The sequence below is a fragment of the Chaetodon auriga genome, chromosome 10 (assembly GCF_051107435.1).
Source record: "Chaetodon auriga isolate fChaAug3 chromosome 10, fChaAug3.hap1, whole genome shotgun sequence".
NCBI lineage: Eukaryota > Metazoa > Chordata > Actinopteri > Chaetodontiformes > Chaetodontidae > Chaetodon > Chaetodon auriga.
In genome coordinates, this window is record NC_135083.1 from 10,488,325 (window position 1) to 10,511,588 (window position 23,264).

At 44.0% G+C, this 23,264-nt stretch overlaps 1 protein-coding gene across 3 annotated transcripts in view; it reads left to right on the forward strand.

Moving 5' to 3' along the window:
* Positions 1-23,264, forward strand: part of LOC143326532 (uncharacterized) — a 37,275-nt gene that overhangs the window by 10,270 nt on the left and 3,741 nt on the right. Inside the window, exons 1-8 of one of the 3 annotated variants that reach the window (XM_076740121.1) lie at positions 3,478-3,590; positions 14,220-14,430; positions 16,116-16,170; positions 16,326-16,416; positions 16,556-16,974; positions 17,462-17,626; positions 18,430-18,591; positions 20,584-20,718. In XM_076740121.1, the coding sequence (XP_076596236.1) occupies positions 14,300-14,430; positions 16,116-16,170; positions 16,326-16,416; positions 16,556-16,974; positions 17,462-17,626; positions 18,430-18,591; positions 20,584-20,718 (1,158 nt within the window). In that variant the 5' untranslated portion in view covers positions 3,478-3,590; positions 14,220-14,299. Of the gene's footprint in view, positions 1-3,477; positions 3,591-14,219; positions 14,431-16,115; positions 16,171-16,325; positions 16,417-16,555; positions 16,975-17,461; positions 17,627-18,429; positions 18,592-20,583; positions 20,719-23,264 lie in introns of those variants that run through there. The other 2 variants (XM_076740120.1, XM_076740122.1) reach the window with 2 other exon arrangements.

Genomic DNA, 23,264 nt, shown 5'->3' on the forward strand with positions numbered 1-23,264 from the left:
AAATTGCTGACATAGAAAGCGAATGCTGTGATCAGATTGAGTACTGGCTTGGTCCCGTAAAAACCCCTGGGGAATGGTTTCAAATAAATCACTCATAGATTCTGCCTCCCCTAAAGATTAAAGTGGAGGGAAGCGCGTGTGTGTGTGTGTGTGTGTGTGTGTGTGTGTGTGTGTGTTCGAGCATGCATGTGTGTGTAAAATGAGACAGCTAAGTTTGTCTGTCTGTGTGACTGTGTGAGAGTTAAGCTAATGAAAAGAGCCACTGGGCGGGTGTGCTGTGGTTAATGGTTGCGTGGAAGTGTCGGCATGTGTAAGCGCTCCTATTGGCTCTCCGGGGTCATCCTCAGGGAAATAACAGAGGCAGCACAGGCAGAGATAGGCCGCCGCTGACAAAGAATTAGGTGTCTGTCATACATGTGCACGGTTCCGCTTGCTTGAAGTCAATGATTGATGTCAGGAGATGCAACAAATGTGCAAAATGCGCAGATAAAATTCTGCTGTTTGCGTGCGTCTGTGCGTTCATGTGACATTTCTGTCTCCTGCCTTATGGTGGCTGAAGGTTTTCTTTGTGCGTGTAATTGTCTTTGTTTACATGTACAGCGTGTGCATATGCGGACACATGTTTGTGTCTGTAGGCTATGTGTGTGTGTGTGTGTGTGTGTGTGTGTGTGTGTGTGTGTGTGTGTGTGTTTGTCAGGACTTCCCAGGACTCCATATGGTGTCAGGGGTGATAAATGTGCTCTAGGGGCAGCACTCGGCATCTGTTTGTGGACTCACAGCAACACACACTGATCCACGGCCTTTACACTCTGACTGTGTAAAGATCTGCGGCTAAGTGGGCGTCTACCCACAAACCCAACAAGTACTGTTCAATGCACTAGTGATGTTGTGGGTTCGAATCCACCTGCCTCTTCTCTCTCCTGTCCACATCTCGTCTTTCTGTGCGTCTTGTTGAAACAATGACTGGCAAAAAGGTCATGGCAAAACAACGTGTGGGATATGTGTGAGAATAATAACAAGTAGTGGTGTCAATAATTGACTCACGGTGCTTTTGTTTCAGACCACAAGAGCAAGACTGCACAAGGTGCATAAAAAGCCCCCTTGTGCAGAGAGGTTGAGCGCCACGGTAGCTGAGTTTCAGTTTTGCTGGTAATTCAAAAAGTCTTTTTCTTTGCAACCGTTTATTGAGCTGGAGAGGATTGGAAGGTGCACAGTTGGCTTACAGAGAAGATAAGGGAACTAATTCCTTCCCTTTTCTCCTTCTGCTCTTTTGATCCTCACCTCCCGCTTCATATCTCTTTGATTGCCATGTTTATGACAGCTCCTTTTCCTTTTCTCCTCTTGCCTCTTTCCTCTCCTGCTGTGTGGTGTGGCATGTCAGCGGTTCATCTTCTGTTGGAGGTCTTCTTGTACACGCCCGCACACTCAGATGCATACACAGACATGCACACGGGGAACACACACTCAGAGCGAGACACACCCGCCCCCCGTCCTTATAGAGGTAAAGTGAGTGCACCAGCATCCGCGATGAATAATTGAGTTATCTGGCTCCGTGCAGAAATAGCAATCTCCCCACACAAGTGTGAAAACATCACTCGCCACCCGAGACCTGGGAACTGGAACTGCCATGTGGGTCTGCACGTGTGTGTAGAAACAGCAGCGTGTGTTCTGTTGTTACAGAACCACACACAAACAGTTCATCTTTGATGGACTTTTGCATTTGTACGCCTTTATTTCTTCATCAGGCTCACTTCATACACACCTTCTGGTGCGCCTCCACCTGAGACAGATACACTGTCTAAACCCTAGACCTGGACATCTCCTTTTTTCCGCATTCACACCTGGGCACTAAAATAGTGTCCTGATCTGACACCCTGAACTGATTACACCTCTCACATAAGGTTGCGTTTCTGCTTGCACTCATGTTTGTCTGTGTTTCTGCATTTAATCCAACAAGCCCATGATGCAGAAATACCCTTAACAACAGAACAATGTTGATATTTGCAAATTTTAAAAGCGGGGATGCAAACTGACTCCCCCCCCCACCCGCCCGCCCCGTCACATCTTTTTTTCATTGGTCTGAGTTGTGATTTTGATCCCTGTGGGCTGGCGTAAATGGCTTTTGGGCACATCTGACTCTGCGATGCTGTTAAGTCCATCTTGAGCAAAAGAAATATATTACTTTTTGATCACAAACTGTGCACACAACCTGAAGCACAGAAACATGTTTATATATATACTAAGTTAGTTTATTAGGTACGGCTGTAAATCGAATGCAATCCAAGACAGTAGGCCTGTAATATATCCTGCCTCTGTGAAGCCCATAGTGTACTTTTTTGTCAGTGTTATTATTATGGTAGTGTTGATTCAATGCTGTGATCATTTTCGAGGCCATAGTTAGAGATGCTGTACTGCATTACTGAAACGTTTCTAATATATTGTCCTTCTCCACTTACATGTTAGAGTTTGTGCAGGTGTCTGTTCAGTCATTGCTTATGTAATTACTCAGTTTGTTCCCATGTTGAAAGAATTCTTCCTCACTGCAAATTGATGTTTCGTCCGCAAACTTGTCGTGAATCCTCAACGTTAAATAGTTTCAAATAAATTGTCAATGCCATATGAAGGGCGAGACCTACTTTTCCAGGCCTGTTTGATTGTGATGACAGCACCTCGGGAGATTATCATAGCTGCTTAAACCCTCGTAACTAGTGTTGTTCGTAAAGCTTAAGCATTCTGTCTGTTCTGAAAAGACTGACCTGATGTAAATCAGCTACGAGCCCTGGTATATACTCTCCATGTGAGCGTCTCCCAGGGGCCCTCCCAAGCGATCCGAATGGTGACGCGACAAAGCTGAGGGAGCAGAATCACAGCAAACTGGCAAATAAGGCCAAATCTGACAGGCGAATCCTCAGAGCAGCTCCGCAGTTTGACAGATCCTTCAGCAGAGGAGCGCAAGCCAACGCCCTTCACAGCAGCACCATTCATTAATGCTGTTTCATAACACTACAGTAGAAACGATCACATCGTGGCAAGGCTGCGTAAAATAATGAACCCAGCGTCACACTTCAGATACGGTACAGACAGATATTATTCTACAGAATTAGTGTAAAGGGAGGTTGAATAGTGAGGTTTGTGGGTGTCCACAGCCAAAGGTAGCCTGCCAGTCCTCTATGTAGTGCAGCAACGTGGGCTTGGGGGTAGATGCAACCAGCTGTTAAGTCTAAAAGCTCAGAGCTCCGTTATGGGGAGACAGCGGCAGATTAAACAGCAATCCTACTGATCCAGCCCACACACTTACCCTCCCCACACCCCTTCCCCCCTCATACACACACACACACACACACACACATCCATCATGGTGAGGAGGTACCACTATGAGTGACCACTTTATCTTCTGCTTGGCTGTGATGCTAAAGAGGATCTGGGCTGTACGTGTGACAGCCCGCTGCCATAATAGGTAACAAACCTGGAAAGAGGGCGAAGAAGAGACAGAGGCTGAATGTGTGGGGTTACATCTGGGGCAGGCTGTCCCAGGATGGACAGCTTCAGCAGCTGCCTGCGTGGATGCGGTCGTGCCCAGGGCGATGATGGTATGATCCTGACATTATCAAGATCCCGCGCTGTCAGTAAAAGATGACGACAGAGCGCGCTAGGAACAAAAATGGTAGTTCTCAGCGTCATCATGCGGTTATGAGAGTGTTTGCGTATGTCTGACAGCGTGCTTGCACTGGCATTTCTACTGCAGCATGTGCGAGTGAGATTTAGCAACAGTGCGCAGTTTCGGGCTAAAAGAAGCGAGCTTCAGGCCCGTGGTCTTTGCTCCCTCTGTGTTTTTCGACAGGGTTAAGAGTCTTTAGCGTGGAAATCGTCATTAATCTGCTCTGCGCAGACAAGCCAGGCAGAGCTGGGAATATCAAAACATATAGGGAGAAGTCTCCCTGGATCATTTGAAATCCTGTTTGGATGTTTCACCACATTGCAGCTGAGAGATTGAGCCGTTCCTGCACCCGCTTTTCTGCGTCTGTCTCACTCGTTCTTTTGTTCTGGTGTTTTCCTCTCCCTCTCCTCTCTCTTTTTCTGTCTTTCTCTTTTTCTGACACTCTCGCTGTGACTTCTTTCTCTCTAGTCTGCCTGTCTCTCTCTCTCTTCTCCTCTTTTTGGTGCTAGCTGGGGGATTGGGAGGGTTCCTCCAAATTGGCACACAGATGAATAATGCATCTAAAGCAAAAGCAGAGAGCTGGGGTTGGATATATCTGTCTGTCAGACTCTTTCTCTGTATTACAGTTATGTAGGGAGTTAGGCTGTTACTTCAGAGGAGAAAAAAGATGTTCGTCGCTCTTTCCCCAGCATTCCATTTACTTTTCCCCTTGTCATTAACTCTCATTTTCAGTAAGTGTCTGCACGCGTGGCCACGGAGCACTGTGGGTGTCATGCAACCGGCGCTCTGATACATGCTGTGAAAGGTTCTTGCATTTGGAAGTTTTTCGACAGGGCTGCTAGCTGGCTTTTGCTACGACACACATGCATAATGCATACGTGGGATTTTGATTTCATTTGATTCTCCGCCGCCGCATGCGCGAATTTGCGTGTTTGTGTGCGCGTTGCTCGCTATTCCCAAACTGCGGCGTTAAAAAGCAAACTGCACTCGTGAGCATAAGCTCACAGTAGCACCATCATTAAAGTAATGAGCAGGAAGTTAGCACTGAAGTCAACCATAAACAGAGAGAGAGAGAGGCAAAGAGGGAGAGAGAGATCCCCAATCCCATAAGGATAAATCTTAAATCCTGAATGTTGCTTCTGACTCATTCTGGTTAATTAAGTCGAGTCAAGTGAGAGGAAAATGGGGTCTTGCCTTGCCTGAGTCTGTAGGATCAGCACTATACTGTATTTGCAGCTTATGAAGTCTCTCGCTGGAACTGTCCTCTGTGCACTCAGAAAGCAGAGATAGAACAAACTGTGTCTAGTCTGTTCCTCTTATTTTTATTAGCTTGACCTGCGTAGCCTCTTTACACATGGAAAACTCTCACACTCACTTCCCCCTCACGTTTTATTTAGTGTTGGGTTCAGGGTATGTGTGCAGGCAGAGTTTTATTTATCACATTTTATCATTTAGCCCCCCATTTATGTTGTTTTGCTTTGCACATTGTGTAGCTCAGCAGTTAACACACACACGCACGCACACACACACACACCCACATACACCCCGATACTCAGAGAAACAAAGAAATCTGTCGAGCAACCTTTGGGATTTTCTTTGTTGTTTTATGGTGGAAAGATTTCGCCATGCGACACAGGATGAGGCAAACGAGTGAAATGTCAAAATCCTGTGTAACTCTAAAAATAAAACTACACAAGGGTTGCCATTTGAGGAGATCATAGGCACACGATCGGGTGTGGAACAGATAAAACAAACAGTGCTTTATACCCAACAGCAACCCGAGTGGAGCTGCCAACTGTCCTCTGCTGAGAATAGAAGAGAGTGGATTTTACAAATGTTTATGTATTTAACATTTTAAGATTATACATCTTTTTTTTTTTTTTTTCCTCCTCCCCATCGTCATGCCAGATATAAATGTGGGAATGTGGGAGACGAACAACGGAGCCTTTGCATCTGCAAAAATAGCATCACAATCACATTGCAGGTGCAGTCATATATAATATACAACCTATAATTTATTTATACTTAAATTACATAATACTTTTCCGAGGATGTAGTACAAGTGAAAGCTGCCCAGATGTTCCTCTTAATCAAATGTAAAAAAAAAAAAAATTTTAAATTAAAATTTCCTGCTGTGATACATTTTGATCAGGAAAAACAATGTCAGAAATATATGTGTTGTCTTTTTTTAAAAGAAAAAAACCTCTTTGAGTTTGGTTAACAGCTGGGCTTCTGCAGGTTTGAGCAGATGTTACTCAAACAGGAGTAAAAAGCACATTTTTGTGGACTATTTTCAACTATTTTCAACTGAAGATTAGTTAGTTAGTGGTGTTTTAGTCTGTGGCGGGGACTGGTCTGCGGCACAATTTGCAAAGTCATTCTGACTCTTCATACCCAAACACATTCATGCAGCAGAAGTAGCCCATCTTTTAGTTACGAGCTCCTTGTTTCGCCTTGGCTGATGGGAGTCCTTCTCCTCTTCAGAATTACCCCGTTCTGGGTCACCTTCGCTCTCCTCCATGTTTGTTTGTGTTGTGTTCATGCAACTTTCCTACCTGAATCTGTGCCGCGCAGAAAGCGTCATCCCAATTCTGAAAAATACTGCCATAAAGAGAGCAATCTGTGACAACGAAATAAACCATCGCGAGCGTGTTCCTCCATCATCGCGTGATATATGTCGTCATATTCCACCGCGCTACATAAAACACAGCGGCGGAAGCCTTTATCACGTTTGACACTCTCGTTTAGAGATAACCTTTCACTTGTCACTTAGCACTCATTAAGAGAAGGACGTCGCCAGAAGCTTTGAGCAGACTCCAAATCATATTTGCTCATGAGATTAGAATGTTAGTCCGGGACAAATAGCTCAGCAGGTTACGTTCACGGCGTGTGTTATGTGACCGCTTGTAACAGGTCACTTTGGGATAGGCACTGAATTGCAAACTGAATTTCCAAGTGAAGCTACAAGGTCTTAGCCCTCAGTGGGTGTGTGTGTGTGTGAGGCTTAGAGATAGGCATTGCAGCTGATGGCAAAAATGTCAGAGGGTTAAGCTGTAACACCCCCCTCCCTCTCCTCCCACTGTTGCCTCCCTCTCTCTCCCTTTTTTCTTCTCTGTCTCGCCCATCACTCCGTGTTGTTATGCACAGTGCAGTGGTGTCCCGCGGGGCCGGAGATTGCCATGGACATGATGTGATTTCTCGTCTCCTCTCAGATGTAATATGCTGTAGTCCGAGCCTCTGATGAACTTGCCTCGCGATGTTTGGAAGACGAGTCGTCCTCTGCACTGCCCTCCTTCTTTCGTTCATTTATTTCTGTCCGTCGCGGGTTACGTGTGCATTGATGCCTGATCTTCAGATGGCGTGATAGATTGGTTTGAAGGTGGGGCTCACAGAGGGCAGGCTTCTTTACAGGTTTATATCCTGTTACGGGTCTGTGCTGAAGATAATAGAAAATATACGGTTGTGCCTGATGAGGATTGTAAGTTTTGTCTTGGTTGCGTAAAGCCTGTGAAGCGGCGTGTGCTTAGTTAATTTAATTCATTTACTGAGCTCGAGTCATGCTTCACACTCCCTCATATGCAGCAATCCTCGTATCTCAGGGGTTTACTCCATTGTTGCCCTTGATAATAATCACTTAGTTGGATTTGTCCTAATGTGATGACAGAGACTGAAAGCTGCGTTCAGGAGCATGACGGGAACATATCAGCCTTGTGAATCTCTGGCTACAATTAGGAAAATTGCATGAATGCCGGCTTTGTTAATCCAATGTGGAGATGGAAAAGAGGCTTTTTGGGGAATCTTTATATGATCGGTGCAGGCAGCTTCGGGTGGGAGGTACAAGGGCCAGTGGCCAGCTAAGTGTGAGGTTTTCTGTTCACAGGTGAGGAGAAGAACAAGGTCATATGGGTCATGTTCTGACAGTGGAAAGGAAGAACTGAAGGCAGTTATTGTGTGCATATGCAAATCCCTCACTCAAGTAGTAATACAACACTGTAAAAATACTCAGTTACAAGTTAAATCCTGCATTGAAAGTGTCACTTATATAATCAGGAAAATGTATATGAAGCATTAAAAGTAAAGACACTAATGCAGAAAATGTCCCCTGTCACTGTCATACATTATATATCATCATATATCATTGGATCATTGTTAATCATGCTTTGATGGAAAAGCAGGACGTTGCTGCTGTAGCTGGTTGAGGTGGAGCTGTCTTGTAGCCGTTCTGTATAGGGCTGCAACTAATGATTATTTTCATTATGGATAAATCTGATGATTATTTTCCAAGTGAATCAATGGGTGGCTCGGCTTGTAAGAATTTTGGAGGTAGTGAGAAATGCTAGTCTAAGGTCTTATAGCCCAAAGTGATACCGACACAGTGCTTGATTCGTCCCACCAGCAGTCCAAAGCTCAGTGAAAATACATCAAAATAATTACAGTAATTCAAAGGAAAGGCAGCAAATTCTCACATTTGTGATGCAGGAACTGTTTTGCATGAAAAATAGCCTCAGTGGTAGTTGCCAATTAATTTTCTAATTGGCTCATTGATTAATTGTTTGGCTGTACTTGTATCGACTGTTGGGTAGTTCCGTTCATAAGGAAACATGTTTTATAAACTCTGTGTGTTCTGTACAAAAAGCCTTTGTTAACCAGTAACTAAAGCTGTCAGATATAGTGGAGAAGAAGCAGAGAGTGGCATGAAAAGACTGAAGTAGCTCAAATTTCTACTTGACCGGTGTCATACATGTGTTTGTGGCAAAATGTCCACCTAAAGATTAAAACCTCCACCACAGTGACACCTTAAAACTCTGCTCAGTCATGTGATGCAACTACAGTAGAGCTGAGAAAATACTGAACTTACTTCTCTGGAAATTCTAGAAACACTTGAGCATTGATGAAACAAAGTTCAGAGGAACGGGTTAACAACAAACTGTGAAGGTGTCAGTTCACCAAAAATCACGTTGTCACTCACTCAAAGTCCGATGTAGCCATGATGCAGATATTTTCTCTTTCATGTGCTGAGGTTTTCAGATACCCATCTCAGAAAATTCTGCCACTAGCCGAACGCTAAGGAGATGGATGGAGGAGGTTCATTTGTGCTGCTCAAGGTTGTAGAAAACAGAATAACATGTATCTCCAGAAACAAAGTCCTCACTTTTCATAGCGACTGTTCTCAGGTTGAGAGTAGTTCCAATTAAAAGTGTTCTCACCAAGGCCTGTGGGTTATCTAAGTCAGGAACCGCGGGATTGTTTCAGCAAATAGACAGAAAATCTTTATTTTTATCTGAGCACACAGCATGAACAAATCATTTGTTCTGGAGTCATGAGGAGCATCTTTTTCCCATGATTTCAGAGGAGACTTAAGGACGTTTATTCGTGATGGACATTGTGGATGACGGTGTCCTCGGAAAAGTGGGAGTCATGCTCATAACGTGTTTTAATTTAAGATTGTTCAGTTACTCTAAGTGACAGATGCAAAACAGATAACTCTTTATATTAACGGACATATTCACCATTAACCTGTTGCTCATTACCACGTATATTATTGCTTTATTAGTCATTATAAAGCACTTATTCATGCCTTATTCTGCATGACCACATTCAACAATTCCTAGGCCATTAATTAGGAGTACCTCTCAATAACCTCCTAATTACTGCTTATTCATAATCAATAAGGAAGTTGTTGTACATGAATTAGATCTAACTGACTAACAAAGAAATAAGCAACTAATTAATGGTGTGTGATATGTGATATGATATAAAGTGACACCACAAAACATTTTGGTCTAAAACTGTGACGAGTAAGAATCTTATTAGCATGAACGATGCCAGTAATAGTGTGTGTGTGTGTGTGTGTGTGTGTGTGTGTGTGTGTGTGTGTGACGTAAGTCTGCATATTCCTTTGCTGTTACATGTTATTTTAAGGGGATCTTGTAACAGTGCTTATTATCTGTGCACAATACTGGTTTTCCTTAAAAGTTAACATGCACCAATGACCAATGATCAATACTAATTAAATTATACTACATTATTTCTCGACTCCTTCCTAATTCCCTGATTTGGCCTGGCTCTTCACTTCCATGTGCTTCAGTGTGGTAACGACCGTGCGTGTTTCAGGCGGCTTGTCAATCGTCAGAGTAGCTGTGGATTGTTATAAGAGAGCCTCCCAGTACACAAGAACGAGAACAGCAGCTGCACAGATTTCTTTAATTTTAGATGACTGTAGGGAATCACCTAAGAAATGCTGAGGTTGACCTTAATAAACTTTATATACACTCAGCCTCCCAAAAGCTGCCCAGTTTATGCTTTGTACAGCATTTGGCTCTGTTGTTATTGAAGTCACTCCTCTTCTTCTCTTTCAGTAAAAGCCGAACCAACATCTCTTGTCTGCTGAAAGCATTAACAATTTATATCAAGTCGTGATGTAATTCAGAATGTTACTGTAAATGTAAATGTCATCCCCGAAATGTAGCTGAAATTAGGTTACGCTTATTTTTAAACCTCAGAAAAATGTCCCACTTTTGAAGAAGTGCTGCGATCCAGCAGACCCCAGTCGGTTATTCTCATAGTCAGATGCATTGTTCATGAAACAGCCTCGTGGTAATTAATGACTCATTTAAATATCTAATTAAACATGACAAATTAAAAGCACTGTGATATGCATTCATTTGCAAAAGGGAAACCAGCATTGTGTTATTAGGCTCTGTTGAATCCTGGAAAAATGTTACCCATTTTTGGATTGAGCTGACATGTGATGAGATCTGAGAGAATTGGGAATGATAGATTCAGTCCTTAAAGAAACTGTTGTAGGTGTGAAGAATTCAAATGAAATGGGCTCTGTTGAAGCCGAGAGCTGGAAATTAAGGATATAAACCTTTGATTGTCTCAAAAACAGTTTTCAGGGCACATGAAAGCCAATTTTTTTTTTTCCAACAATCTATTTTAAGCAGAACTGCGAGTAGAAGCTACAATTAGCTTGTGTTGAGTAGACATTGCATAATGAAGAGGCTGCAGAGTCTGTTAGACCCCCGTTCCGAGGGTTTAACAGTGGTATGACTTTTCAGAGCAAAAGTGATTGTGCAATCCAAAGATTGCAGGTTCGACACAAAAGTCTTGCGTTTTTGTGCTGGTGTGCGTGTGTTTTGTTCTGTGCTGTGTGCATGTGTGTGATCTCAGACACACAGAGGAAACCTTCCACCCTGTGGTTGCGCTGCACTGCTGCATCCTGCTTGCTGCTCTGCCAGCATCCGCCCCTCAACGTGTCTTCAGAGCTCTCAGTTTGACCTCATTACCACCATCATTACCATCGGTATTAGTAGCAGCACCCTTCATCATCATCGCCACGGACATCTTTATTCTAATCGCCAGCAGCAGCGGGCAGGGCTATCACCGCCGTCGTCATCACTCTCAATATGCTGTTATTGTCACTGTCATCATTTTACTCATAATGTTCTGAAATGAAGGCAGATGCTGGAGCAAACATTCTTGCACCCTAGCTGTGTGTCACTGTCGAGTGTGCTGCAGGGGCGTTGTAGCATCGCACAGAGACCGCCTCTCCTCCTCCAGAGTCTTGTTCGCCACTTGGGAGCTTCACATACCGTTAAGTACGCGTGCTCCCGTCCTGCATTGTGTTCGCTGGCGGTTCAGTAACGCACCCCTCGTATGTGTTTCTCCTCTGAATATTTCAGAAGGGGGGCTGACAAAATGCAAGCAGAAACAGACCGCTGATGACCTCCTTCTCATCGCCTCCTCCTTTTTTTTTTTTTTCCCCTCCCTGCCTCTCTCTCTCTCTCTCTGTTCCCCCCTCCCTGCGCTCATCGCACATTCTCCCAGGCTTCCCCGCAATTTCTCTCACTGTCTTCATCTTCTTCTTCTCATCACTCTCTTTCCTCTCCTCCCTCCCCCACTGTTCATCCCCCCTCCGCTCCTTCGCGTTCCCTCGGTTTCTTGCATCTTCTCCCACCTGTCTGTCCTTTCATCCCACTCATTTGCTCCTGTGTCTCTTCACTTCTCTCTTACCCTTCCTTTTCATTCACTCTCTGCCGCTCTCCACGGCGTTGCACTGTGTCTGCCTGCCTGCCTGCCTGCCTGTCTGTCTATTCCATGAAGGGCTGTCTGAGGCCTCTGCTCTGCTAATTCATTCGCCGTGCATCGCCTCGCATATCTGCAGGGTCAGGCAGACAGACAGAGAGAGAGAGAGGAGAGAGAGAGAGGAGATCTGGTGGAAGCGAGAGGGAGAGGGACCAAGAAAAGAGGACATGGGAAAAAAAAAAAGATGCAGTTTTATCTCCAAGAAACAGAGAGCCAGATCCTGTGGTGGTATATTCCACAATCTCTCGCTCTCTCACACTCACAATATATACAGTAGCTTGCCATGACCTCCTTCTGCTCACTGCTTGCTTTGTCATTTGGATCCCTGATGTTCAGCTTTTTCTCTAATCTAATACCTTAACCACATTGCTGCCATTGTCTCCGTCTATAAAGGAATGTGAAGCACATGCATGTAGCGTATGCATGTGTGCCCCGGGAGTATGTGCCGAGCAGTGACTGCAGGTATTGACTGCTCCAAATTCCAAATGTCTTGTGCTGATAAGTCAGTAATTCTGAACATATTTGTACCTCAAACTGAACATGTTTTCTGTTCCAGTGACATTCTGGAGGCTCTACTTCAGGGAGCCCGTTGCACCAAGCTCACACTTAGCCTACTTATAACGTAGACGCTTACTGTGTGTGCACGCTGTATGATGGAGGTTTATACATCACTAAGTGAAAATGGGTCGCGACACACAAAACTAGTTCTTACGTACAGATTAATTCTTACTTGCCAGGTGTAACTCCAGATAACTGAACTGACAAAACTAACGTTAGCTTGCTAATATATGACCCATTTAGACTGAAGGTAATATGAGCTATGGTCAAAATGCTGTTCAATAATGATATGATTGACAAAGACTTCAGATTGCATTTCACAAATGAACACACACTTAACATAAGACTAAAACTGGTGTTTCTCCATGAATACATACCTGTCTAAATATAACAAAGTAATACTTACTTTAGTTTGGCCTAAAACTGTTATTATTGAGTTAGTTTTAGTTTTTATCAGCTATGACGTTTCTTAAGTTTTAATGGTGTAACCAGCTTCAGTAAAGTTAGTTTGAAACTGCGTAATAGTCACTGAGAACTGAGGAAGGCCTTAACAAACACACATTTACGAGTAGCTGCTGCAACCCAATCCTTCATTTAACTAATCCAACAAGGACTTTATTTGAACCAGGGCTAATCAGAGGACAAAGTTTTGAAATCTTTTACTTAAATGTGTACATACTCCATGAAAACTGAACGAACTCCTTTAGCTGTGAGGAATGATTCCTGTCACTGTTCCATCGTTGCGGCCTGTCAGAAGTAATGGTCTTCGTCATTAGTGCTTCATATATTGCTGGCAAGTTTAAAGCAATCGGTCAACATTTGGGGAAATTCACTTATGTGCGTTCTTTTGTGAGAAGATTGCAACTCAAAGGGAGCTGATGACAAATAGTTATTTTACATTTCTGTTCTTGTCCAAATTAAAAAAACAAACGATTATCATGTAAATAAGACGACATAGAGAGATCTTAGTAGTTGTATTTTTCTGCTACATGTATTTTTAGCCAGGCTAGCCATTTCCCCCGACTTCTGAGCTCACTTTCAGAAAGGAAACTTCAACAACACCTAATATTCTCTGAGCGCTTTGAATGTTTTGCACATAAAACCTTATTTTGCAAAATATACTGTATATTAGCTGCAACTGTCATATAAATCCAGTGGAGTAAAAAGTACAATATTTCCCTCCCTGAAATGCATGCAAATCCCCTCAGAGATAATTTTGTCTGACATAAATTGAGTGTGTGTGTGTGTGTGTGTGTGTGTGTGTGTGTGTGTGTGTGTGTGTGTGGAGTGGGTGGTTGTGGAGGGTTTATTTGCCCTGGGGTGTCAGAGAGGTAGAGGAAAAGGAAAAAAAGAGGTGAAAGCGCTTCCTTGATGGAGGAAAAACACTTACAACAATATGTACCACAGTTTAAAAGACTGAAAATCCTGTTTTTAGAGTTTTAGCCATTGTTGATTGGAGATTTAAAAAAAAAAAAAAAAAAAGAGAGATAGTGTTCTGCCAGGAAATGAAGTGTAGCAGCAGTGGATCTGGTCCTTCCGTCACTGAGACACCACTCAGGGGAGCTCAGTAGGTTTTTCCTGTTAAACTCTCTGGCTAGTCAAATGAATGTTACGGTATCATTCTGATCTTTTTTTAACAACAGAAAGAAAGAGTGTGATGAAACCTTTTTTGGCGTGCTCATACCGGCTGCCTCGTAAGGTGTTCTATTTTCTGTGCATTATTCTCCTAGTGAGTCAAAAATAGAAACTGATATGTCAGAAAGAGACAGTGACAAAAAGCCAGAGGCAGACCAAGCACACGCACACCATTTCACACCTCGCTCGCTGCAGCGTCTCTGCAGTTTGTTCTTACCTCTCATGTCACTCATATGTTGCACCTTTTTCCTTTTCTCTCTCCCACCACTCACGTCTGCAGGTTTTCCTGAGCAGACGGTCTGTGTGGCAGAGTTTGAGCTCGAGCGGAAGTGAGTGAGGAAGCGAGAGGGAGTGGATGTCATGGATGAAAGTCAAGGGACAAATGTCGAGGACCCTACCTACCAAAACTTGCTGCTCCTGGGAGCCATCGCAGCAGCATCCGCCTTTGTGGTCACAATCCTGATCGTCCTCGTCTGCGTTGGCTGCCAAAGGTAAGAGGACGGTCACGTGACTTGAAATGTGGAAAAGAAAAAAAAAAAAAAGTAGGGGTGGACTGAAATAAAAAAAGAGAGCAGCCAGAGTTTTATCATCTCTGCTGCCAGCTTTCCGTGCCCTCCCAGATCACTCTCATCATCCACTCCTTCTTTTATGTGTCCTTACTTCTTCTGAACTCTTCTCCTCCCTTCTCTCTCCTCCCTCCATCCGCCCTCTCCGTCTCTTTTATCCCCCGCTCTGAGCGGAGTGGCAGTAATGAATGTTAATGGCTGCGAGTGTCAGATCAGATGAAATGATGTTTACAGGACACCAAGGAGACAGGCCAGAGTCAGAGCAGCCTCACGTCACCCCTCTTAAGCAGAGTCCTCAGCAGGCAAAACCAATGGAGCACCCTGTGGTTTAAAGAGGATCAGACTCTGAGCCAGGAAAGAGCAATGGAACAGCCTCGGTTTCTTTTCTTTTCCTTTTTTCAGAACCCTCAGGGACCAATCACAGGCTGCACTGTGGCTTTGTTGCCATGGGATACACAGATAAGGATGTAGAGAAATGTCAAACCAGCTCATGTCATGGAAGTAAAATCACACTATTGTTAAGATCTTAAGAATGAAATACATGCCCCCAACGGGATCTCGGTAACGTAGAGGGCCCGGGTGTTAAGTAGTTCACCAGTTCAGAGTCACTTTTTCATGTACAAATACTGCAGATCCTGGAAAGATGCCTAATACTATTGATTCCCTACTATTGATTTAAAAATACCCCTCCTGCATTGGTTCTTTTAGATTCCAAGGATTACAAACTCTTATAAGACCTTAATCTAAAACCTGCTAAATGAATGATGCCGTTCTTCATATGTCTTCATGCCTTCATGACATTTTTACCTTAAACCGCCTCCTGTGCCACGTTATTATGAACATCTCCGAGGGGAGCTCATGGTCCCCCTGGGGTATGATGGCCATATGTTTGTACGAATAGGATTGAGTTCCAGCTCACTGGAGGAGACAATAGCCAGCTCTAGTAACATGGATCTCACACAGCTGACCATGGTGCTCCTTATGCTCTCTTAATATTTCAAGCAACTTGTGTAAGTAGATGATATAAGTTGGATTCCTGCACCTGTTTGCAAACCAGAAATGCCGTTTATTCCTACATTATGTTTTGCAGCAGTAAGACCTCATGTCATACGAGAGGCTCAACCTCCACTGTGAGAGAGAAGCGGAGGGGGTGGAGCAATTCACACCTGCGAATTTTTGTCTTCTTGCTTCATCTCTCTCTCACCATATCAACAGTTTCCTATAGCTACAGACACCTCCAGGGATCCACCTAACACTATAGTGGATAGCTTTGTTGCACAAGACTAATACCAGAGGATAGTAAAGAAAAATGGCAAAGGGAATCAGCGTAATGGAAACTACAAAATAATATCTGGGAGTTTGCTTGGTGTTGTTGTGAAAAGGAGCTATCAAAGAAAAAGCTTCTCAGTGAAGGACACCCTCCACTTAGGCAAAGGAAAACTGAGTCATGCTCCACTCACTGTTTGACTGGGCTCTTGTTATTAACCAAGGACTTTCATGCCCTAACCAGGGTTGGATGCCGATAGTATCTATCTGCTCAGTGTGTGTATGTTCTCTCTCTCTCTCTGTCCACCGGCTCCCGTTGACCTTCCTCACTTTGATGTTGTCAGAAAAAGCAAGAGCAAGCACCCCCCAGCTGGAGAGAAAGGGACATCTGTAAATATGGTGAGACACGCTTTCATTTTATTCCCTCCACCCCGTGACTCCATCTCCTTCTGCTCTATTCCATGCGTGCTCTCTCCTTGAATAGCTGGTTGTGTATACTAGATGCACATACATGTGTTATGCCCTGTATTAACCCGTCCCTGTGTTTGTGACAGCAGGGCACCCTTCGACATCCAAAGCTGAACTCTATGAGCAAATCTGACACCAGGCTGCATGAGATCAATCGCTTTCCTTGCAATGGAAACTGTAAGTGATGAGTGAGTTTGTATGCGGCTTTATATGATATACAACCCTGAGCTATTACTATTTCAGTCCTGTCCTCTCCACCACTTTCTTCCTCCCCGTCCTCCTCCTCCTCCTCCTCCTCCTTCTCCTCTCTGTGCAGCTGTTAGTAAGAGCCGTCCAGCCAGTATGGACCTCTTGCTCCTCCACAGCCGGCGCTCCCAGACAGACCTGAGGCCCTCCCATGGGCGCCAGCTTCCCCAGATCCCCACCAGTCCCCAGGGATCTGGCCAAGGGGGAGGAGGGGAAACAGGAGGAGATGGAGGGGGAGGAGGTGGAGGAGGAGGAGGAGGAGGGGAGGCTAGAGACCACACCTACACTGAGGTGGGGCTGCGGAACAACCCCACCCCCACCCACTGCCTGGATGACGGCCTGTATGAAAGTGTAGGCGTCCGGGAAGGTGACACAGGCCCCAAAGCACCCTCTGCCCCGCCACCGACATCAGCCAACACTCCGGCTACAATCAGAGCTGCCCAGAGCCCCCCAGCTCAGGCCAACGGAGCTCGCAGCGGGAACGGGAACGTACGTACATAACACACAAATCCACAACTGTGAACTTATATTACGATTTGAATGTGAAGCACCCATTGGGATTGGGTTGCCACCCGCACACCCAGTGATTCACATTCATCAGACAGAAAACTCTACTACACTGTTGTTATTAAAGGAGTCCCACACACACTAACCTGTGCTGCCTACGGTAAAGGAACATAAAAGCAGCAGCATTTTAGACCCGCAGATGTCACAAAAACATGAGTTTGGTACTTAAGTGTAGGCAATTAGTGTAACAGCTGTAACATTTATTTCTTTGTTTGTTTGTATGGCCTGCATCATCAGCTTGTGTTTGTGGGTCTGAAGCACTGGACCTGCAGCTGTGCACTGTCAGTGACATTGGCCGGACCTTGTTTAGTGTGCTTTGCATCAACTGTTTGGATTTAGGACAATAATGTAACTGACAATTCTGATGATGCAAAAGCTGGTGTGTTTCTTTGTCGTTTTTTCCTCAAAGGGTGGCAGAGGGAACGGCAGAGGGAATGGCACCATTAACGGACTGATGACAGGAAAAGGTAATGGTGCGAGTGGGGTCAACAGGTCTCCCCTGTCTTCTGTCAACTCCCTGGCCATCCAAGATCAAACTGCAGCTGAGTATGCCTCCATACGGAAGTTCAGAAAGGTAAAGTATGCATTCATTTTCATCAAAGTTACTTGAGATGTTTGTTGAATTTTTGAATTTACGTCAACTCATCGGTTCTCTAAGTATGTTGTTGGTCTGTAGACTGCGACAAACTGTAGTATTTCCAGCCAGAAGTCCACTCATAGACAGAATGTCGCTCTTGACTTGATGTTTTGCTCTGAAAGTTTGGTGATTTGTTTTGATGAAATCTATTTACTCCTCGTGCCGGGTCCTGTTTATCTGTCATGTGACAGTATCTATGGCTACTAAAGTAGGTGTTTGTGTGACGTTAATCAGTCTGAAGAAGTGGGCTCTGATTGATATGACTGGCGGTGGTTTAAAAGCCAAGTATTGCAGCATAATTTTTGTGGTAGATGGAGGTAGGATGATGGCTCAAAGGGAAATGATTCACACAGTAATTAGCCTTTTAGCTTGTATATTTGTTTGGATTTTGTACATTTGCCAATATATCATACAGTATATATTGTATATCATAAGAGGAAGTGCTCAAGTTAGCTTAATGTGTACAGTGTTGAGAGGAGGTGGATTTTCTGAACTTTGAGTGGAATATTTCACCAGAATTGCATCGTAACACACAACTCTTCATATTTGCTTTTAGCTGAAATTCTAAGACAAAAAAGAAAAGTCAGCTAATACCAACTTAAAATGTCCTGCTCGGTCTAAAATACTTCTCCGTCATGCTTGAGAAGTTCCAAATGAACTTGATTATGTGGGCTGTTTGCTGTGTTCTTTGACTCAAAGTGTTGTATGTAATGTTTTCACCGGTGACTCAATACATCAAGGCTGACAAGACAAACAGGAAGGAAAATAACGGGGCCGACAGCCAGTCAGACAGCCAGTCGAGCGTGAGTGATTCACCCTCTGCGGCTCCTCCTCCACTTCATCGCAGTCAGGAGTTTCCCCGCAAACCGCTGGAGCCGTTTCACCTGCACTCCTTCCCAAAGGTACACGAATCATTGGATCAATATGGTCCGAATCAACCTCATGCGTCGCATTACCCAACCAGCCACCATAGCACACTGTAAGTCTGCCCGCTCACCACCAGAGGGCACTGTCTACAAACAAACAGCTCTTTGTATGAACCAGCCGAGGACTGGTTTTGCTTAAGTCTTGATGTTTTCTTATCAGATTTTACTTTATTAGCAGCATGAATTGTCAGCGTATGTGAGAACATACTCTAAGTTTGCAAACTAACCACCCTCATTAACTCGTGTTTTTGAGGTATTTGTTTTCTATGTTTTAATTACATAATAGAGCTGCATGTGCCAGCTGGGACGTGTTCGAAAGCAGTCAAGGCCACAGTTTTGGGAAGTTCTGAGAGGGAAATAGAGGGACAATGATCGGATGGTGATCAGCCTTTCCCGTGGGTTAGCTGGCACACATGTCCATTTTTCTTGAATGTGCGTGTGGGTTTCCATGTGTGTTTGTTTGGCAGAGTTTAAAACAGGTGACTTTGTCTTTTGTGTTACTGATTTAAGGAGATTGATAATGCTGTTTAAACTGCTTTGTTTTAACTGTGGATTTCAGCCCAGTTGTTGACCTGCACTTTTAATCGGTGCTCGCTAAATCCTTGAGTGTGTTTGTGTGTGTGTGTGTGTGTGTGTTTCGTCCTCCTGTTTGCCCCTATGCGCTGTGCAGCAGAACGTATTAGAGCAGCCAGAGTAAAGAGTGGAAGGATAGATTATGTAAGAGCTTGGCAGGCTGCCAAACTGCCTGTGTGTGTGTGTGTGTGTGTGTGTGTGTGTGTGTGTGTGTGTGTGTGTGTGTTCCTGTTGAATCTATCAGCAAGTCTATCTAGAAACAGCTAACAGGTAGCCAGCAGCCGGTGTGGGGATAAATAATGTTCACATATTGAAGCCATTTACTCTGCCCCAGCTTCTATTACTCACCCTCACTGCACAGGAGGAGCATATAAAAGCTTAATCATCCTCGGTCGCATGTGCACACACAACTACTTTCTTTCTAATTGGTTTCTAATTGGTTTTGATCACCAGCAGCGATACAAAGAAAAAAAAAAAAAAAAAAATTAGCAAGAACAATTGGTTGTTGTTTCATCATGAGGTCCATTTTTGTATTCGGCAGCCAGTTTTCTGTTGTTTTTCAGAAAAGGATCACATATACCTACTAGTGAGAAGAAAGAAGCAAAATGGGGTTTATGTTTTTGCATCAGCAGATCTCTCTGTCTTTCATCCGGATGTGTTTGACTGAATAGATTTGCATAAAACCTTGTGGAAAAGTTGGCCAGCCATCAAGGAGCAACTGATTAACTCTAAATTCAACAACCAAGCAGGCATTTTGTCGACTTGACGGCTCGTACAATGCAACAAGCCATCTAGTAATTAGTTTGTCATTTTTAAGTATACTTTTTTTTAAAAGATACACACTCAGGGATCACTTCCAGCACCGACTCTCCTTCTGACAGCGCCACTTGCTGATTCTCTTGTTTGGATCTTGACATGAAAGCTGGAGAGCAGTAAAAAGCAGATCATTTAACATAGGTGGATATGGCAGAAAGAGATATCCATCATAAGAAAAGCTTCAGAAGTGACACTTTTATGACTATGACCTTGTTTGGTCAATAATTCTCATTACAGCAGTGCTGAACAAATTTGATAAAAGCAGTCCACATTAATCCCACAGTGCAAGTGGGTCATCCGTATCTCTGACCTCCAGAACACATGCTCTCTCTCCACAATTTGCACACACCGCTGGTCACTGTTTACCTATTGGGAAAAGACAGCAAATGAAAACTTCTGCAGCTCACAGGTCTTAGGACAGCAAAAAGAAAGAAGGAAAGAAAGACCTACACACAGTCAGGCACAGCACAACTTTCCATCCATGTAAAAATTATAATTGTGTGATTTACTTTTGCACAAAGACATCCGGATCTTAATTGCAGTGCTTGGCTGAGCTCCTCCATTGATTTTGTTTACTAGGAGGCCGTGTTCATGGGCAATGGGGAGCAGTACATCTGGAAGCCTCCAGAGGAAGATGACATCATCACCTTGCACCCACCTCCCCTCCGCGGAGAGAACGGACAGGGGCACCCATTGCCCCCAACCGCAAAGGAGGTAGTACACAAGTGTGTGTGTGTATGTGTGTGTATGTGTGTGTGGTCGTAGTTGGGAGGAGGGAGCACTCCACAGGGGACTGGAAGGAGTTGCAGGCAGACGGACAGGTCTCTGATTTGTAACTGCTGTGTTTACCAATTGGGGCGCCCGTTTGATTGGCCGCTCCGTCATAACAGCGCTGCCCTGTGACCCGCCTGTCATATGAGGTTTCTGCTTACAGCCAGAGGTTACGTTACATGCACTCTAAAAAAAGAACACACTGGCTCAGCTGGGAAAAAAAAAGAAAGGTAACAGTTAGCATGGATCTGCGACTGCAACTCAAATTTTATGAGCAGAAATGTTTATTTTTGAACCAGTGTCCACTTATGTCAAAATGTTCTTTTTTTTTTTTTTTTTTTAAACCACGAACAATTTAATATAATACCACTCAAATGAATTTTAACCCAAACTGAAAGTGTGTTAGATGAAGGTATTAAGTCAGATATTTGCAGGCTTTTACTCTGAAGTTGGCCTTGAACAAGATAAAGCAAAAACAGTAATATATTCCAGTTAATCATGTGGATTGGACGTGTATTCTCTGACCTTTGCAGTGCTACAACTAACGATACAGGACTTCAGTGCCAACTAATTTAATTCGGCTGCCACTGTAAAAAGACTCGGGCCTATTAGCACATGCTGGGTAAAACTCTACCAACTTCAACACGATCGCTGAAGTAGCTCTGGACAAGCTTTCAGCACTGTGTAAAAACAATTTCTTGCACCTTGTGCTGATACAATTATTGGCTGTTTTGAATACAGCAAAGCAAAAATAGTAAGATTCTCACCAGGTAACTTAGCTTCAAATTATATTCCATGCGACCTCTGTTTCCGTCTCCTCTTTTCTCTTATTGGATTCACAGTCTGGCTACAAAACAAGTCTGGGCGAATTCAACCTTGCCCTCACTTTTTAAAGGATACTCACCAGATATAAATGTTGAACTAACTTAATACTTTTCTGCTGTTAAATGAAGGCAGAAATGTGGAATAAAAATCAATATATTACTGAGCTGAGACATTTTTCATATTGACCAGCTTCTAAAAAATTAGTTATCAACTAACTAAAAGATGTAACACACTTAATTTTGATGCTTGTTTCTAAGCTATATTCACAAGCCCCATGAATGAATCATTTCTTAGAGTGTGGATCCAGCACCCCCTACCCCCCTGCCTGAACTCTGACCCCAATCTCCCAGCCCCGAACTCATATATCTCTCCCCAACACACAACTCACCAGTCGGATCCAGACATCAGTATAACCTGCAGCTGAATGATTAAGTTTCACTTTGAATTGTTGTGCCCTGACTGGCATGTGAGCTGCAAACTGACCTACACATACACATGTATGCATGTGTATGTGTGGCAGAGCACGTCTGGTGGCGAGAAGGGGAAGTCTCCACTCGCCAATCATGTCACACACCCCACCACATGTGCTTCCACATGCACCAACTCCACCCCCACTTCTCCGCTCTCAGTCCCCTTTTCTTTGCTCTCCTGCGGATCCAGTTTTACGTACTGAGAGTTACAAGCAGTTGGGGAACTTTTGTCATGCCTGGGGGGGCTGGGGGCAGTTATTATGAGTAGAGGAAGGTTTGTCCCTGAAATAGACCATTGCCTATTATTAGTCCATTTTTGACTGAGCTTCTCCTTTTCATTGTCATGTTCATGAGCTCAGGGGAGTCTTCTTTCATGTTTAAGACTGAAGATCAAGTCTGAATTTTGGCACAGAGACGTAACTTCATGCAGCGTGGGATTAATAAATCAGAGAATGAATGCATTGTTCACAGGGTGTAATAGAAGATAATCTAAGATAAGCATGGAAGAGTAAAGCAGCGGTCCTACAAGTTTTGATCTGTTGGTAAGTTTCTTGGCTAAGCCAGCGTTGAGCCGAAGATGCTGTATGTGGAGATTAAAGGGTTAAGTCTGTGCTGCTTGGTTCATGAGTTAAACTCCTCCTCTGCAAGTCAGACTGGTACACAGAGCAGCTGGCCTTGACTGCATTCCGCATTTTCTCTCGCAGTTTCTTTTCCTTTCTCTCAGACTTTCTTTCCTGTTTTGTTTTCTTTTCCAAACTTTTCCTCTCCCATAGTTGCCGTGTTTTTCCATTTGAGAGCTTGTTGTTGCCCAAACATGCCCATATACTTTGTGTCTTCTGGAGTTTGTCAGTTGCAGCCGTCAAAAGGTGTTGAGTTTCCACTCCCACCTAAATCTCCTCCTCTCCTCTGGCGCTCTCTCCTGCTCCACTCCCTTTGTGGCTATTAGGAGGCGCTGCCTTCCCCAGCCAATCACGTTGCACCAAGCATGTCTCACCAGATGAACATCGACTGCTAGCAGACCGTTTGGAAACATGTGCCATATTTGCTATTCATAAAGTTGATCACACACAGATGCATCAGTCATGCATACTGTTGTGTTTCCATGGATAATCAGTGTATGCTGAAATTAAATGTGACTTCTCAAAGCCTCAGCCTGTGCAGAGAGCTAAAGCAGTATCAGAGGAGACATAACAG